The sequence below is a fragment of the Pteropus medius genome, unplaced genomic scaffold, assembly GCF_902729225.1.
Source record: "Pteropus medius unplaced genomic scaffold, Ma_sr-lr_union100, whole genome shotgun sequence".
NCBI lineage: Eukaryota > Metazoa > Chordata > Mammalia > Chiroptera > Pteropodidae > Pteropus > Pteropus medius.
In genome coordinates, this window is record NW_024344378.1 from 42983472 (window position 1) to 43002140 (window position 18669).

Sequence of the window (18669 nt, forward strand, 5' to 3'; positions counted from 1 at the left end):
CTTCTAAGTGTCATTGAAATCAGAGGTATGTTCCACCTATGTCTTTTACAACTCAGAGATGGAGCACTTAGAACCCTGTAAAAATGATACCAGGTGAGCACACGAACTGTTTGATTTTGTTTTTACAGTTAGTCTGTAGGTAGATACATGCTAATCCATAGAGAAAGTAAAGTTTTTCTCTTAATTACCTGAAATGTGAGCACATGTAAATATGAACTTCTATAGGTCGAGTGCCAAAAAATCTAGTAGAATTCTTTGTTAAACCTCCATCATAAATTAACTTCAGGGCTAATAGCAGGTACTAAGGGCAGTCTCAAGAACATCTCGGTCTCTCCAACTGAATATCTATGACATGCATCGGTATTCTTCTGAGAATTATTATGGTAGATTAGTTACAGAATTGCTCTTAGACTCCCTTCTATGCCTTGGATAATGAAAGCCAAGCTGCATAAATGCAATTCAAGAAACTAAGAAACTGTCTGAGATGGAATGCTTGCATTAGATTGGTAGATGTTGATTCTGAGGAAGTTTCGAGAGATAAAACAATAAGCATACTATAATATTGTTTTGTTCATTGCTTCCTTGGGAAATGAAAGTGAAAATGTCATGAAGAACTGTCTAATATGTATTTGGCACATCAGTAAAGTTAAAAAGAAGAAACTTTGTTTAGAAAAGTGAAAAACCATCATAAAGAAACACTTATGTATTGACAGCCATCTATACCTGCAGTCTGGGGACACAGGAACCAAAACGATTTGTTTTCTCACTCCCATAGTAGTCTACACACATAAGGGGGAAGCAAGTGATTTTTTCTGAAGAGTATGCGCTTGTTTTGTGTTCTTTTTTGCTTTAAAAACTTTTAAATCCAGAAAGCTGGACTCTCTTGCCCTATTTTATTCCTAAGCAAATGAAGAATTAGTATCTGTCCTAGGACATTTGTGTCATCCAGCATTACTATATCATGCTGAGCATGAAAATAAACCAGAAGTCCTTTAAAAAATGAATATTATTGACTATAAACAATTTTCTCCTCAGAATTCAAACTTCTAAAATACTTTTTAGGAAATGAGTTTTCTTTGATATAGATACCACTTTAATTTCTCTGTTGGAATATTCTAGCACTCATCCTCTAATTTTTATATAACATTTATTATTAGCAATTAACATATGCTTGTTGGTTCTTAGAACTACGTGCAATACAAGGTGTCCTCAGATGTGCATATTTATTCAGACATTCATATTTATCCATTCAGATATTCATATTTATAAAAATGTTTAGCTTTCTAAACTGACAATGAAGTTTCTTAGGGTTGGGAATAAGCCAAGAGAGAGGTGCCCAATTTCAAAATTTTAAGCTGCATTATTTCTTATTTTGAGGGATATCATTCACCACCAGTGGATCCTCACCAGACATCAAAAAAATTTAAATGGTTTAGGTTAGCAAGGTGAATCTGAGAGTCAAGGGAACCCAGAATCACAAAATGTACTGGAGCCTTCATGACCAATGATTTTAATTCGCACATGACTTAACATTATGCTCTCCAACCTGTTATTTGCTGGTAGTTAATTTCTAAATCTACATACACACATACACACACTTAATGTCTTATTTCAACTTTCCTCCTTGACCTCATTTCTCTGAAAACCTTCCCATTTCTTTACTCTGCTCCTTCCTCTCACTTTTAAAATTAATGCTTCTTTAACACTGTCTGCAGTTCTCAGATACTGCCCTATATGACAGAGGAATAAAGAATAAGTACCTAATTCTTGGTCTGCCTTTTGTTCCTCAATCTCCTTCTTCTCTAAGCTGCTTAATCATTTCCTCTTTTTAAATCTTACCTCTTTCATCTTTTATCATAAACTCTTTATGAAAACTCTCTTTTGTGAGCAAATAGTTTAGCCATCATTCTTTTTCTAATGAGAATTCCACATAGCCATCAGCCTTAGGTTTCCCACCTTGGGCACTGTAGGACCATGGATGCTGGATGGTGAAGTGTCCCAATGTTGCCTGCCATGGGCCCATCCAGGATGCACCAATCACAAGTTCCCTGGGAGTTAGGATTAAGAGTGTCTTGTTCATTGGTGCACCCCTGTTATGTCTGGCACAGAGGAGATGGTCAGTGAATATTTGCTGAATTAACACACAACAATGGGATTTGCATTAGTTTCATATAGGGTAATAAAACTCTTGACCAAGTAGAAAATTTTGGATTTGTTGCATGGCTATAGAAAATATCTCACTTGGCTCTATAGATTCTGATTATACCTAATTGTGGATATTATTCACTATGGTAGCAATCTACTGTAATCAACTGATTAAAAAGATGAAAACTTTTTTAAAAAAGGAAGTTACACACAGCAAAAAAAAAACTGAAATTAAGCAAAACTGGTGTTAACTGAACATTTAAATATGAACTAAATCTGTGCATCTTTTAGTAATTATTTATTCTTAAGGGAAAAAATGGATTTAAACTATTTTTATGCAACCTCCTTGAAAGTAGAGTCTATGTTTTATAGAATGTTGTATCTCCAGTGTTTATCATAATATTTAGCATGTAATAGATGCTTACTAAGAGTTTAGCAGCAGAGACAGGAAGTAGGCGATGAAGCCTGATTATCCCCATTGAAGAGAGCATGTAATTATTAGGTAAATAGTACAAGAAGACATCTGCTATGTATGTTAACTTCCAAGTTTATCTAGGAATCTTTTATCCATTATCTGTACTGTGGCTCTCCCTGGAACACAAAAGAATACTTTTTCTAATGCATAAGATTTTCTTTATACATTGTACCCAGAGTTGGTTGGGAACTTTTTGAACAGGCTCCTCCAGCTAGTTTGATCTTATTTGATTATTTGTCCCTCAAGCCCAGACTCAGAACCCAAAGTAGAAGAAGCCAGTGGTTAGTTCAGGGTAGTGAGTGTTGGATTATGGTCCATGTATTGGAAATGCAGAACCTTGGCAGTACCATATCTGATTGAGACGTGTCATTACACTATAAGGAAAGCACTCTCCTTCACTCTGTCAACTTGAAGAAAATTTCTGCAGCTATGTTCCAAAAATCAAAAGTTTCAAGTTGTCAGATTATCAGCCTTAAGAGGAATATCTTTTTAAAAGGTTAGATTTTCAAGTAGCACATTTTTCTGAAATTATTATTGATTTTTTTTTAGCTTTTCATTCTTCATAGAGCAACTGGAATTCTATGAAATTTATTTTTACTTAAGTTCTTTAACATAAGCCTGGAAAAAATGGGTCATATATTATTGATTTGATTGCCACACATGCCAGATTTATACAGAAAAATATTCTCTCCTTTGAGCACAGGCATCACCTACAAGCAGCTTATACAGAAACTCCTTATTTTACTCACAAATGAGGTCAAGGCAAGGAAAAATAGAGAATGGAACATGAATCCAGTCCTGGAAAGTCAAAGTGCCCATCCACCACCAGTGGATCAGTAGTGCAACCTTTGTGCAGAATAGTGCAGAAAACACCTTTAAATTTAACTTAAACATATTATTTGTGTTTGCAAATTTCCTTATAAAATCTCAGTCCCATCAATCATAACTTGGAATGACAACCTTGATTTATGTGTAATGGGGGTAGTTACTTTTGGGATAATCAACTCTTAGTTGCAAAACACTACAAAAAAAAACTGTCAGGTCCTGCTTTGGGGTGGTGTGAATCTTTATTAACATCTCAAATGTAAAAAGTCAGTGCTTTAGTAACAAGCCACATACCCCTGCCACACAGTCGCATGATTTCCTTGTTCCTGAGTTTTGACTTTCCAAATATTTCATGAAATCTTTCATGGAAACTCCTCAACCTACGATATTCTTACTTTTTGCTCATCTGCAATGTATACATTATATCATATAACTAATATATTGAACAGATATTTCTAAAAAGAAATTTTTTTCTCCCTTTATTCTTTTAAATTTATCTAATGGAGTTCATTCTTCTCCTGCTCCTGGAAGTCTCAAATGTGAGGCAATCTCAAAACCATTTTGACCACTTTTAGTTCATATAAGATTCTATGGTTACTTCGTTGCAAAATATAAAAATTTCCAGTCCTTGTAGTAATCAACACTCCAATCCTTGTTCAAAAAAAAACCCCACACAAACACCACCCCCACCCCAGGAACCTAAAAAGACAGGAAAGGAAGTGTGGCCAGCTTCTCTCTTTTTTGCTTTCTCTTCCTCCCCCCCATTACTAACTGCTATTCCTGACTCTCTTTTCCAACTATGAAGAGATGAAAGCTGACCCCCCCACACTGATTTTGTGTCATATGTGGCCCACGTGTGCTTGGTGAGAACCATCACAGGTCCTCTGCCTTGACACAATGCAGGAGTGCATATTCAAAAAGCCACCTCACTCCTCAGTTTACATTTCCTAGGCAGGAGTCAGATACCAGAACACTGTAGGAACACAGCAAGCTCTCCAATGGGCCTTTTTAATCTTCCTTGCTAGACTCGAGGTGAAAGGTACCCTGGAGCTAGAGGAGCATGTAGGAGACTCACAGACATTAATAACTCTCTCTAAAGTCCTCTTATTGGCTCTTCTCCCTCTTGACTCTTTTGTATTTCTGATGAGGACGAAGGCTTGAAATCATCTAACCTATCCTCAAACATCTGCTTTGAAATTCTTGGAGAATAGTTTGTCTCCCAGCTCACTGGTATTCTGATATCTAGCCCATCTTGGGTGCCTCAATAGAAACTTCCAGTAAAAATCTGTTTAGAACTGTAGGTTCAGTGCATAGTTACAAATAGTATTTTTTAAATAACTCACTTTGAGTGTTCTGTTTTAATCACCTCCCAATCTGGGAGCAGAGAGAGGCAGTGAAGGTGGATTTGGAGTCGAGGAAGATTTATTTGAGACAGGTTTTCCTCATGTATGCAATTGGGAAAGTCCAGCAGAGACCGGAAATTGGTGATTCAGGCATGCCTCAGCATGCAGTTCAGAATAACTTTGCCAAAATACCACATAGGCAGGTCTACATATTGAAATGGGTATTAATAGTAGTTGTGGAAATTACATGCCATCTTCATTCCATTCCCTACAGGATTCTACTGGGGCTCCATGCTCAAGGTGAGGAATCAGGATTCACTAAGGCAGTTTGGGATTATAGTAGAGACACTGAAATCTCCTTTAGTGCTCCATGGTGAGGAACTGGAAATGAAACATGCCTGGTTTATTGGGGTTCCATGATATCAATCTAACAGCTGAAGCTTAAAAAGTTGCATCTTCAAATTATACTGATAGACATCTTCCTCACTCATAGAAACTGAAATTGAAATGTGTTTGCCATTTTGACAGGAGTACAAAATTTCAAGCTTTGAGCAGAGACTGATGAATGAAATAGAGTTTCGCTTGGAACGTACCCCCGTGGATGAATCAGACGATGAAATCCAACATGACGAGATTCCCACGGGCAAGTGTATTGCTCCCATCTTTGACAAAAGACTCAAGCACTTCCGGGTCACAGAAGGCTCTCCAGTCACATTCACCTGCAAAATTGTTGGAATACCTGTTCCAAAGGTAGGAGAAAATGACAAGCCAGTTGGCCAACCAACAGCACAGAACTGTAGTCAATACCTTCAAGGAAGTCTTATCAGACTCTAGTGAAGTATTCACAGAGGGAAGAAAAACCAATACCAGAAAATTAACAAAGCCCAGATAATTTGACTGAAAACAGACATTCAGGATAGTATTGTTAAATAGTCAGCACCCCCCCCCAACCCCACCCGAATCAGACTCACGGCTAAGTTAGAATTTTATTAAAATTTTAAAATAAACTTCTTAGTCATGATCCTCTGTTTTGAGCTGTTGATTCTCTCAGCCATCAAACTTGCCAAATCGATATTTTTCTTTTTATTTAACATCTATTGAATAGCCACAGTGTGCCTGTTTTTGTACAAAGCGAGCTATATTTGTATCATTACTATTGGGTTGGTAAATGCTGAAAATGTCATATCACTATCACCGGCTGCAGAAAAATCTTATGAGTCACCAGATTTTTTGGCAGGCAGCTGAGAGAAGGATTTACACCGGTGTGGCTGCAGCAGGGGATCTCTCTGCTTCTCTTTCACAGACATTAGCACGGCACTATCACGTATAGTTAGGTAACCAGGAGACATAGGGGAGGGCAGCTGCAACCAGTATTTTATACAACCACCCCCTCCCCCTCGCCGCTTCAGCTCCCCTACCCCGAGATCTCCTTGAAACTTGCAGAACTTAACATGAAAATATATATATATTTAAATTTTAGCCAGATGAGGAATTCAGTAAGTGAATCCTGGCCTCATTCCACTTGGTATAAGAAACCATACTATCCTTTCAAGTGAGGTTCGCTATTCTAGGCCCTGAAATCTGCAATTGCAGAAGACTTGAGTTTACAATAGGATAGATAGGATAATGGGAATAGGATAATGGAAAAGGTTCACGCTCCTGGTTTTCATTATTTTGCCACTGAAGACACATCTGGTTCTTAGGGTGACTTTTTAAGTAATTATAAAGTAAAATTAAAATATTCACAAGCTTTCTCTCAATCCTATAGATTTTTTTTATGGTGATATAGGTTAACAAAATCCAGTAAGTTTCAGGTGTACAATTCAACAATATATATAGAATTTTTGACTTAAGTGTTGTATAAATACAAATGGAGAAGCATATTATACTGTTTATAATATGTTTTATAACTTTTTCCAAGTGCTCTATAAGAGATGAGTCACTTATGGAGATGGCAATCAGCCCTTGCCTCACCCTACTTCTTACTTCGTTATCCTCTAAAGATGTACAAAATAATGTATATTCTCCTTGATTATCTTTCATTTCAGGTTTACTGGTTCAAAGATGGGAAGCAGATTTCAAAGAGAAATGAGCACTGCAAAATGAGGCGAGAAGGAGATGGGACATGTTCTCTGCACATCGAATCCACCACTAGTGATGATGACGGCAACTACACCATCATGGCAGCCAACCCCCAGGTGGAGACACAGGGGTTCAGAGTTATGCAGCACTCTGAGGAAGGAGCAGTTGACGTCACTGTGAATGAGACCTTGAGAAGTGGGAGTTACTAAGGATTGCTGAGGAAAATGAATGAGAAACATTGTGATAATGTATAACACAATTTAAAAGACCAGTTAGCCACTGATGGGTCACTTAACCCTTCAGCCTTTGTCAAAGGACATTAGTAGTATCTATTCACTATATATACCTTCCAGACCTATTAGGCTAAATCTTGCATTTATCAACCAATTGACTCTCTTAAAGAGTCAATAAATCATTCTATCAAAGAATGATTTGTTGTTTTTTTCTTTAGAAAATAAGCAAATTTCTTCACAAAGGCTTTGCGAATATCCCTCAAAACTCATAATCTCCTCCCCTGACTCCCGTAAAAGTTGGAAAGCCATAATCTTTCACTTTCCTTTTCTGAATGAGATCAAGACTTAAACTTCTCCTAAAGCATACAGCTGAATAAATATCTTCAACTAATATTAGAATAGGACATACAGAACTATAATTTCTACTCTCACCCACTCTTCCTATTAAAATGTTAGTTTTGAAGATAATCTCTACTGAAGAAAGGCTAAAAACACTTGGCCATGATCTCTCACTCAATGTGGCCACAGACAGTGTTAGTGCACAAGAATTCAATTTTTTACATTTGTTCTCTGTTCATTTCTCAGCTTAAACATGAAAGTCATCACAATATTCTTAAAAATCCTTCCCTCTGGATTAGTAATAGTAATTTAAAGATTCCCTCCCCAGCCCGCAAAAACAAAACAAACAAAACAAAACAAAACAAAACAAACCTTGTAATAATTAGCTAAAGGTTCGTAATTTTCTAGTCCAGGAAAATTTATATAAACCGAAAAAAATGCATAATTCTTCTTATTTTAATCTTGTTCATTTTCTGTGTCTTAGGGGAGAATCAGCTGTTCTGGCCACTTAATGGTACAAAGTTTGCCTATTCGCAATCGACTAACATCTGCTGGTCAGTCTCACAGGTAAAGATAATACAAAATCTCCCTTCTCTAGCCCCTCCCAAGCACCCACCCACCACAATGAGTGCCAAAGTATTGGATCTGCAAATTGTTACTTAAAGTGTAGTCCTCCACCTGTAGCATCAGCATCACCCGGGAGCTCGTTACAAATGCAGAATCCCAAGCCCCACACCAGACCTACTGAATCAGAATCACATTTTAATAAGATCCCCAGGTGATTCACAAACACATTAGATTTGAGAAGTACTGGCCCATGGCACCCTTTTAAAGGTTCAAAATTTGTAACATCAGTAGCATCAGTGTACATAATATATAAATCAGACTCTTTAATTATGTCACTATCTTTAATAAAACAGAAACCTAAGTGAATAACTATATGGATATAAGCTGAATATTTCTGTTGTTATTGTCTCTAACAATTGTCTCCAGTACAGCACTTGGCTTTCTTTCTCTCTGATTTTCTAACCACTAAGAAGAAAGAGACTGGCTTTGCCTTGAGTCTTATGGTGCCATAAAGTCTTAGCAAAGCATTCCATAGTTGCTGACATGGATGAATTAAATTTGACTTACCAAAGGAACAAAAATAGTGACCCATGTTTCAGATACAGTATTTCACCACCGTTGCAACTATACTTCTTAATTTTATTTTCAAAAACAGCTGTTACTGTTGGTCAGTGTTAACCAGTTTAAATTCATGATAATCTTTAACGGTCTACCATAATTTATAGCCAGGTTAAGTTTTATTACTCAGAGACACAGGGATTGCAGCTGCCTTGTTCTGGGTAATAAACAAGACTTCTCTTTTGGCTCTCATTTGAGGATCAGCTTAAATACTGATTTATTTGTTTATTTCGAAACTATTGAACAACTGGTCAAAACCAAGGCAAGAGAAGCTGAGCCACTTAACCCAGAATGACTTCAGAGAGAAAGAAGCTAAAGCCTATTTATTTGATTACAGATCTCACGAGATAATCCTACAGTGTATCAGATACTTAGCACTTTGTTTGTTATATCAGTTCCATACCATTATTTATTATTTGCTTGTGGTCCATCAATTCCCTTTCCCTTCTCTCACCTCCTGAAAAAAAAAAAAAAAGTCTGTTCTCCAGGCCCTATGGCCATGCCTAAATACCTACTGTCATAAATTTGTAAACTGGTTTCTATATTTAATACACGAACATATTTGTTGTTATAGAGGAAGGTCTCGAGTGCAAGAAAGAGACAAGGAGCCCCTACAGGAGCGCTTTTTCCGACCACATTTCCTGCAGGCTCCTGGAGATATGGTAGCTCACGAGGGGCGCCTCTGTCGGCTGGACTGTAAGGTAGCCTCTAGCATCCATCCTTGGTTCCAAAGCTGTTCACATTTTGTGATTGTTTGTTTACACTTATGTTTGTTTGTATTCTTTTTGTGATATTTATCTTTTTCAAGGAAATGGGTACTGGGGAAAGGAAAGAGATCACTTTTTTTATACAAGGCTCTTTTGGAGCGTTTAATACCAGAGAAAAGTATTTCATAAAATTTTTAAGTCTTTACATGTTAATGAAAATTATATTGGTATTGTATGAGTTAACTCTGTGTTGGTAAAAGACAACTGAAGAGGTGATATGATTCAGCCATTTTCCATATGATACCTGGAAATTCTTTATTACTATAAAACCAAAAGTGTGATTTTTATATCCTTGGAGTGAATTGCTTTGAGGTATAGCCTTTGAAAAAATTACAGTCATGAAAAGATGGCTATAAGGCAGTTTATGACAACAGGTGCTAGTTTCTCATACTAATCAACATAGCTTTCCATATTTTTAATTCCTCAATCAGAAACTGGTCCAGTTGAGTGGCGTAGTTATCTCTCAGCATGATGAGAAACTTAAGTCACCCCTTCAGCTCCAGACAAAGATGCAGAGTGCTATGGAAAATTTAGATGCAAATTAATAAAGGCTTGAGGTTAAGCATTCATAGAGTCCACTTCTCTTGGTGATACTTGCTCTCCCAACAGCCGCCTAAATAATATCTAGGATTGATTATTACTTCTTCCACCCTAAATTCTAAAAGATACCCATGCCTGGGTCCCATCCTCAGAGATTCTGATTTAATATTGGAAATGGGCATTAGGATTTTCAAATGCGCCCCACATGATTATAATATGCAGCAAGGTCTGAGAATACTGATTTAACATTTGCCCTTTTCCTGGCTACTTCATGCTTATTAGGTATGTAAGCAATATGTCATCTCTGAAACTGATACTGCAGGTTTTTAATTCTTATTTATTCTAATCTAGAGTATAATCATGACCTTAATTGGGGTCAAAATACTATACAGCTTAATTTCACGTGGCCATTCCTCTAGATCCCTCTTGTCCTGATTCCCCTTTCACCACCTCATGTTTTCTCTCATTGTCCATTTGGTGCCAGACAAGGATGAAGAATTCAGCCACCAAATAAATCTGCCTGTCATCAGTCTGTCATTTGCCTCAGCTGTCCTGTTTTTTATTAGGTGAGTGGCTTACCACCCCCAGAGCTGACGTGGCTGCTCAATGGCCAACCTGTGCTACCAGACGCCTCCCACAAGATGCTGGTCAGGGAGACTGGAGTCCACTCTCTGCTCATTGACCCGCTCACTCAACATGACGCGGGCACCTATACGTGCATTGCTACCAACAAAACCGGACAGAATTCCTTTAGTCTGGAACTCACTGTAGTAGGTAAGGTTTGCTACTGGGACTCCTAAATATAACTACCTCCAAAGTTATTGCCCAAATATGCAGTGTACCTGATAGAATTCCTTAGTCCTTTGCCTATCAAGCATAATCTCAGTTTCTACTTCACTCTAATAAGGGCCATATTTTGTACATTGCTTTCAAAGACATATCAGTAAGCTAAAAACATAATAGGGTACCTTGTGCATATTATGCATGCAATAAATGAGAGCCATTGTAATAGTTAATCAGTCAATTAATTAATTAATTATCACTAAATTCAAGTCACTTGCCCTATATAGTTCATTACTCCTAACATATATGAGGCTCTTCCCTACTCCACCCTCCAAGCTTCCATGCTTTTGCATCAGTGGTCCCTCTATCTGGAATGCCCTTCTCTGCCTAGCAACCTCTTACTTATTCTCTAAGGCTTAATGCAAATGTCACCATCAAGGAACAGTGGATCCACCAGGCATATTGTCCTCTGTTACTGTAGCACTTAGAGAAGGAGAGACTCTTAACAAAACTTCCTACCTTCTATGTAATTGTTTATTCCTTTGCCTCCCTGAAGAGACTATGAGCTTCTAAGGTCAAGGATTCTGACTTGTTCTCCTGCGTATCTCTGGTGCCTGATTCTGCCTGGAACATGGGAGGTGCTCGACAAATGCTGAGTAGATAACTAAACGAATGAAACTTTACCTTATAAGATAATGTGGACACAACATTGTAATGCCTACAAATAAGGACAAGTCATTGTCAACCTGAGTGGTACCAGCTCTTCAAAGCAGTAGTCCCACCAAAATTAGATTTCAGAATATACAAACTCTAGTGCTGGGTTTTCTTCCATGCGTGGCCCCTAAAGGAAATCAGGATAGCTTCAGCATGCTAATCCTCTCTCCAGGCTAGTGGATGTTTTCCCCATTATATGTTTTTCTTTGTCTCACTTATAATTTCTTCTTACCAATAGAGTAGAACAAGCTCATTTTGCAATGATTTAGCTTTTGCTTTTTTCCCCACTATTGTGCTAAAATATTGACTCTGGAACCTTGAAATATGAGATATCTTTGCCTTAATTGGTTCTGCCCCCCCCAAAAAAAAACCTCCTTAGGAAGCATAACTTGTGTTTTTTAAAAATACAGGATACTTTCAACTTTTCTGTAGCTATAAATTTCTTCAAAATAAAAAGTTGAGGAAAATTAATATATCGTATATAAAATAAACTCCTGTTAAAAAGAAAAAGGATATATTCAGTACATAAAATATATTGTTTCTCAAAATTCACTACTGAGCAATAAAATAAACACCTTAAATTCCACACGTACCATTCGCATCTCCTGTGTGGAACCTAGATCCTTGAGTGTTGTCTCTCATAGGACGTGCAGAGACAATTTCCTCATTTCTTTTTTAATCATTTCTGGAGCTTTTATCAAGACAGTGATCTTCACTTAGAGGCATGAGAAGTGTTCTGAAGAGGAGGTAAAGTGGGAAGGTTCTCACTCTGCTAAATTCTAGAACTGTAATGAGTTTGAGGCATGACCCCCAAATCACTTACTATTTAAGCAAGAATGGCCCTTCTCTATTTCAGCTAAAGAGGTGAAGAAAGCACCTGTTATCCTGGAGAAACTGCAGAACAGTGGAGTTCCCGAAGGCCACCCGGTGAGGCTGGAATGCCGGGTGATAGGCATGCCGCCGCCCGTGTTCTACTGGAAGAAGGACAATGAGACCATTCCTTTCACCAGAGAGAGGATCAGGTACAGCGCCACCCATGTTCAAAGGGACTTCCAAGCTCAACAGAGCTTGAGTGACCCAAATAAGTCTGTGGCCCTTTGAATCTGGTTTCTTTCACTGAGCATGATGCATTTGACGATTGTCCATGTTATTGTATCAAGAATTTATTCCTTTTTGTTGCTGAAGCATAGTTCATTGTATAGATGTCCCACAGATACGTCCTGCATATCTTTCGTCATGTGTCCTCAGTCATATTAGTACCCAGAAAAACCTCTTTGACAGTAAGAAGCTAAAATAAAATAAAGCAAAACAAAACATTATAGTAGTTATATGCCTTCTCCATCTATCACGACATGGTTGTTTTTAAAGTAACTTTAAGGATCCAGTTTCTTAAAGTGGGCGCCTTGCTTGATTTCCCCTAACCAACCTTATTTCTTTGCCATTTGGTTTTATATCACAAGGGGCAATCGAACAAAGGCAGCTGGTGTACAAAAATTCCTACTAAGAATTTTTTCTTCACAGAATTTGTCTCTGAGGATGTTGTAGTTGACAGAATTTGGGCATCTAAGAAGTCTATGTATATATAGGTCAAGATTTTTCTCTGGTAAAACTTAAGCAAGAACAGAGAATATTTGAGTTAACACTTCAGTCTAAATTAATGTAACATGTTAAACCCAGCCTGAAATATCCGGGATTGCTATTTGAAGCCAAGACAGAGAACCACTGGTGTTGAGGAAACAGAAGGAAAAGCATGATGATTTGGCCCTGAACTGCATTTAGCTAAATGCTGCACATGCCCAGTTGGTTACATTGAGAAATACCCACTCCACACTAACAGTTCATCTATCCCTGGGCTCCCATTTTGGTCTACTTTCTACGTAGCTTCCTAACAAAGTTCTTGTTGATATTTCCAAACTAGTTTGGAAAAGAGATTTTTCTGGACTTTGGTTGTGACCATGGGGACACCCCTAGAGGGTCCCCTAGAGTTGGAGCAGTGCAGAGAGCTAGAACAGGTCTCAGCCTTGGCTGTTGACCCTCATCACAGCCTCACTAGATTAATTGCTATTCTGCAACTTCTTTCCACCTTCAAGCTTGCCTTTGATGGTTGCTCTAAGCTGAGTCCCCGCTTCTTCTCCCTAAGGACAGGGAGGAGAGGGTAAGCAATGCACTGCTGGATTTATCCTAAGACTTTCCCCAAGCCCTAAACTCAACAAGGCTTTTTCTGGCCCCAGCTATAATATGGCTATATTCTTTCTTTTCTCCAGTATGCACCAGGACACGACAGGGTATGTCTGCCTCCTCATTCAGCCAGCCAAGAAATCAGATGCTGGGTGGTACACATTATCAGCCAAGAACGAAGCCGGCATTGTGTCATGCACTGCTAGGTTGGATATATACGGTAAGTGTGATGGCATCAGTTGAATGTCTGTTTTTGATGGGCAGCTTAAAAATCTTTTTTGAAAGGATAAATGTAGTATGTTTCCGTAAATGAATTGGTTGGATTACATTTTAGTGTTTAAAGTCATTTCATCCTAGTTACCTCAGGGCTTTTGTATACTTTTACATTTTATTAAGACCTTAAACTTCTTCCAAAAGAGGGCCTTTAATACCAGGAATTACAGCTACTTCAGAGTTTACATATGCTTGTACTTCTGACCATCCAGCATCTTCATGCCCTCTCATTGATGCCATGGGCCACCCACTGAAACTCCATTTCCACTAGAGATGTCATTTCCCTCAGCCCCATACCTGCTCCCAGCAGAATTTTCCAGACCCCTTTCATGTGTTAATTCATTCCACAAATATTTATTGCTCCAATGCTACAATCAGATTAATAATAGAGATCTATCCTAATAATAATAATATCAAATGACATTTCTATAGTGATTTTTTTACTTACAAAACATTATCCTTAGGTTTTCCCAACTCCATAAGATTTTTGTATTTGTTGTTACCCTCATTTAAATGCTGAAGAAACCGAGACTCAGAGAGGTTAAGTGACTACAACCAGGATGCAAATCCCAGGTTTTATATTATTCTTTTGAGCCATGTTTCTAATTTTCAAAAGGATTTAACAAATTAATCTTTATTAGTGTGTTTATGTATTCCTATCCTCTATAATTTTGACATTACCTGGTATTTCTGAAGACATATTTCTTAATCCGAAAGAGTGATTTTTTTCTCCCTTAAAAAAAAAATTGGTCAGCTTAAAAAAGTTTCTTATTTATTACTAGTTTAACATGATTAACCAGAATAACAAATAAGAGTGACTGTCTAGAACCTGAGGTCCCTGCTATTCATAGGTACACCCCAGGTATCTCCCCCTCTTTTAGTACCATACAAGAGGGGCATTGCCTGCCCTTCTCCCTAGGTCTAATATTTGGAGGAAATGTACAGCTTTCTGGTTATTATCCCTTATTCTTAGACTTGAAAAGAAACAGCGCTAAAGGAAGCTGACTCTAATGTACTTTCCCTTGGGAGTATCCATGGAAAGAGAGGCCAGTAATACATTTCTTAATCTAGGCTAAGTCCCTTAACGATATCACCGGTTTCACCATGTCAGGAGGAAATAGATCTCAAACTCAGTACCAATAAACCTGGAACTGATGACTCTTGTCCCAATCCTGTCCTTCAGTGGCCGAGTTCCCAGTTCAGTTTGTCCTGGCTCACCTCTTCCTGGCTCCTGTCCTGATTCCACAGCACCAATAGGGGGCGCTATTTCATCATTTGTAACTGGGAGCAGGGGACGGGAAGAAGGACTTGGGCTAAAATCATCCCCTACACCCACCACTTCCTGCCTGTCTGAGGAATGGGGACAGTAGGCTCCCCTCTCTCATCAAAAGGAGGGCTTCTAATAATAGCAATTATAGTAGTCTGGTTAAGGTATCGAAGCAGGGAAAAGCTAAGAGGTGAAAGGAGGGCTGGGGAAGAGGCTTGGCTAGCTATTCACTTCAGCCTTCTGAGTGCCTGCTCTTTAGTGGAATCGCTGTAAGTTTTGTCCTCAGTTCTGTAGCTTCCGAAATTTGATTTTACAATTCACGCAGAAGTACTTACACTCTGAAAATCTGATTCAAAATAATGAAATCAACAAAAGAATGCTAAAGGGTCCATAGCTTTCCAGGACCCAGAGAGCATCAGTGTTCCCCACCTGGTGCTCTCTCTTCTCCACCTCACGGTCTCTAGAAACCTAATCAGGAGACTGCTTGGCAGTTTCTGAATTGGAAACGACAGCAAGGACTGAGCAGTTTGGATGGATATTTTTCATCCAGGCCATGGTTCAAGCCTAAGGATTTTGTCTGCTAAAAACAGAGTCACCTTTGAACGATGCTTAGCGAACGTGGAAATGCTAATACATTTTCTTTTGTCTCTGAACCATGGTTGATTGCACTTAAGTTATTTTTCAGCTTTCGTTATAACTCATTAGAACCTGATTTAAGGTGGTGGGTAGGTAATGGCTGATTAGGGTGATAAGGGCATGGGGTAGGTACTTTTCCAAAGTCCGGACCCACCTTTTGGCTTCATTTCTGCAGATTTCGCGTTTCCACCTCCCGAGGTGCCCTCCCTTGAGATCCTACAGCCCTCTCTACACTACCTAGCAGACCCCAGGCTAGGTCAGAGAGAGAAGATAATTTTGATAAATCACACTAGTCACCCACTCTTTCTTCTTATAGTCTCAGATCTTACTGGATTAGAATTATAGGTTTTAGAATTAGCAGTTTAAGAGATCACCAGCCCAATTTCCCTATTCCTGACAGGGAAGGAAATTTTTATTGTTCTCTTTTACAAATGAGGTATTTCAGACCCAGGTATATTTTAATGCTTTACCAAGATCCCACAGAAAGTGTTGGAGTGGCAACAGATTGCACCCCAGCAGTTTACCTCCTAAACTGTATTCCTTTCATTGCAACACGTTATTTGGTCCATTTTCCAGCTCAGTGGCACCAGCAGATCCCTCCGCCCATGTCCGTCCGGCCCAGTGGCAGTCGCTACGGATCTCTGACCAGTAAAGGACTTGACATTTTCTCTGCCTTCTCCTCCATGGAAAGCACAATGTTGTATTCGTGCTCTGCTCGGAGTGTAGTGGAGAGTGATGAACTTTAAGAATATCTGGGTGCCTGCTGTGTAAGGGGGCGGGCGGTGGAGGGAGAAGGAGGACAAGCCAGAACCAGTGGTTTCCAAACAACTGGAGATGAGTAAGTTCCCATGTTGCTGGACCTGTGGCAAGCAGTGCTTTGTATAAGTCAGCTGAGGACTCTTGCAGACTTAGCTGCAGGAGAGATGGAGGACTGTGCCTTCTAAAGAGTCCAACAAAAATGTGAGAAGACAATACAGATGAACCAAAGATGCTATGCCGCTGCCATCCACTGCTTTGGGAAAAACTAGCATGCTCCCCTGCCCCGTGCTGTGTTAGGGATGTTTAGGCCCTACTAGGAGTAATTAGGGGACGTATGTTTGGGCTGAGAAGAGCTAGGCAGTAGTAACCCTAGGTATCGCTAACGCACCAAATGATGCAAAGGAAAAAGGTGAGGAGGTCTCTATCACCTTTCATTGATTACAATCATAGCACTAGTTTTGGTGAATTCATTAAGTCAGCTTCTACTTAGCATTAGGAGATCATGCCATACAACTTACACATGTGGAGAAGCACTTTTGATTTGCTTATCCTGGGTGTACTGAGCCACATAGTAAGGTGCCAAAATGTGCTTGAGATATCAAAAAAAAAAAAAAAAAATCACCGAAACACTCAACATTGCACAGTGCACTTATTCTGTAGCCAAAACAGGGCCCCACCCACCTACCTGCACCATTTTCTTTTGGATACAGTGGTGGGTGAGTTTTCTTTCTGACTTTATATATCCCTAGGCTCTAGAACTAAAACGTTGTTAATAAACCAACCAGAAAGAAATTTTCTGAAGGGTCACTTAAAAAACTACTAGTTTCAATTGCCACTTGCAAAATATGCAAGAGTCAACATCTGTCCATTAAATACTGATGCTCCCGCTCCTCCTGTTTCCCCAAAAGACTGGAAGCATGTGAGGCAGTGAGAAAAGAAGAGCTGCAAACAAGGACAGGAAGCGATGAGAGAATGTTGTTCTTCACTTGCTCCAGTAGAGCAGTGATTGTGGAAGGAGAAGTCTTTGATAGTCATGAACTGCTTTGAGATCATTAATCAAATTTCACTTTCTACGTAGAAAATACTATGCTGACTGGGAAAGTGGAACGAAGGGAGAATATGCATCTTTATTCAAACCCACCAATTCAAAATATGCCTTTCAACTCACAGAATTTTTAGACTTACATTCACTGTGATATCCCAAGGACCTACAAGAGTGCTTAGTACAAAATAGACATTCGACAGATATTTGTTGGATGAGCGAATCTTACATTAGATAGAGAAATATACAGTTCACACACCAGTCCAAAAATTGCCCTGGGAATGCTCATCACAGCAATTTGCTCCAGGATCACCAGTGATATGAATTGGAGGTGTCTATTGCCAATTCCCTGAGTCCAAGTGTCTGATAGTCTCTGAGCCAGGCACACTTAGCAGGCTTCTTACTCAAGTAAACAAATAGTAATTGCTTAAAAAGGCTTGAAATTAATTTTTCTTCACTTCGAGGCAAGGATTTCAAGTATAAAAATAAATTCATTCACTCAAAAAAAATCATTTGTGTGTCTACTCTATATAAGATGCTATGCTGGAGATTATGGGAGATACAAAGATATGGATAAGACGCAGTCCCCGCCCTCAGGGAGCTTACAATCTAGAAGAGGAGGTAAGATACAAGGCATGTAGAGTGCTGCTTCTTGGGGCAAAAAAATCTATTCATTATCAAATAGAAGTTTCTAGTGCTCTTCATCTTATATTTTTCATGACTCTAAAATCATCTTATTTTCAATCTTTATTTCTTAATAAAATAAAATGCCATAGGTTACATATTTAAATAAAGGTTTCGGTCAATTATTCAGCAGAATTATTAGATTTTGTTTCCTTTATTCATGTACATTAGGAACGATACTAAAAATATGGGTGACTGTAATGACATAGAATGCATTTCATACAGAATGCATCTTGTAAAATGTTTCCATTTTGGCTTTTATTATAAAATCTCTTATAACCAAAGAGAACTTTCTAACTCCGGATTGCTCCTTCACAGTTGTACACCTTTCCCACCAATTACACTTATTTCTATAAATCCTAGACAGTTCTCTCATGAAAGGATATTCTTCATCTCTAT

At 38.6% G+C, this 18669-nt stretch overlaps 1 protein-coding gene across 2 annotated transcripts in view; it reads left to right on the top strand.

Annotated features, from left to right (window-relative positions):
- The window catches only part of MYPN (myopalladin), a 76059-nt gene extending 58255 nt beyond the window's left edge, over positions 1-17804 (top strand). For both annotated transcript variants that reach the window (XM_039871944.1, XM_039871943.1), the window contains 8 exons: positions 5317-5538; positions 6837-6986; positions 7927-8009; positions 9202-9328; positions 10501-10708; positions 12288-12453; positions 13696-13829; positions 16362-17804. In XM_039871944.1, the coding sequence (XP_039727878.1) occupies positions 5317-5538; positions 6837-6986; positions 7927-8009; positions 9202-9328; positions 10501-10708; positions 12288-12453; positions 13696-13829; positions 16362-16531 (1260 nt within the window). In that variant the 3' untranslated portion in view covers positions 16532-17804. The remainder of the gene's footprint in view (positions 1-5316; positions 5539-6836; positions 6987-7926; positions 8010-9201; positions 9329-10500; positions 10709-12287; positions 12454-13695; positions 13830-16361) is intronic.
- The last annotated feature ends 865 nt before the right edge of the window (positions 17805-18669 follow it).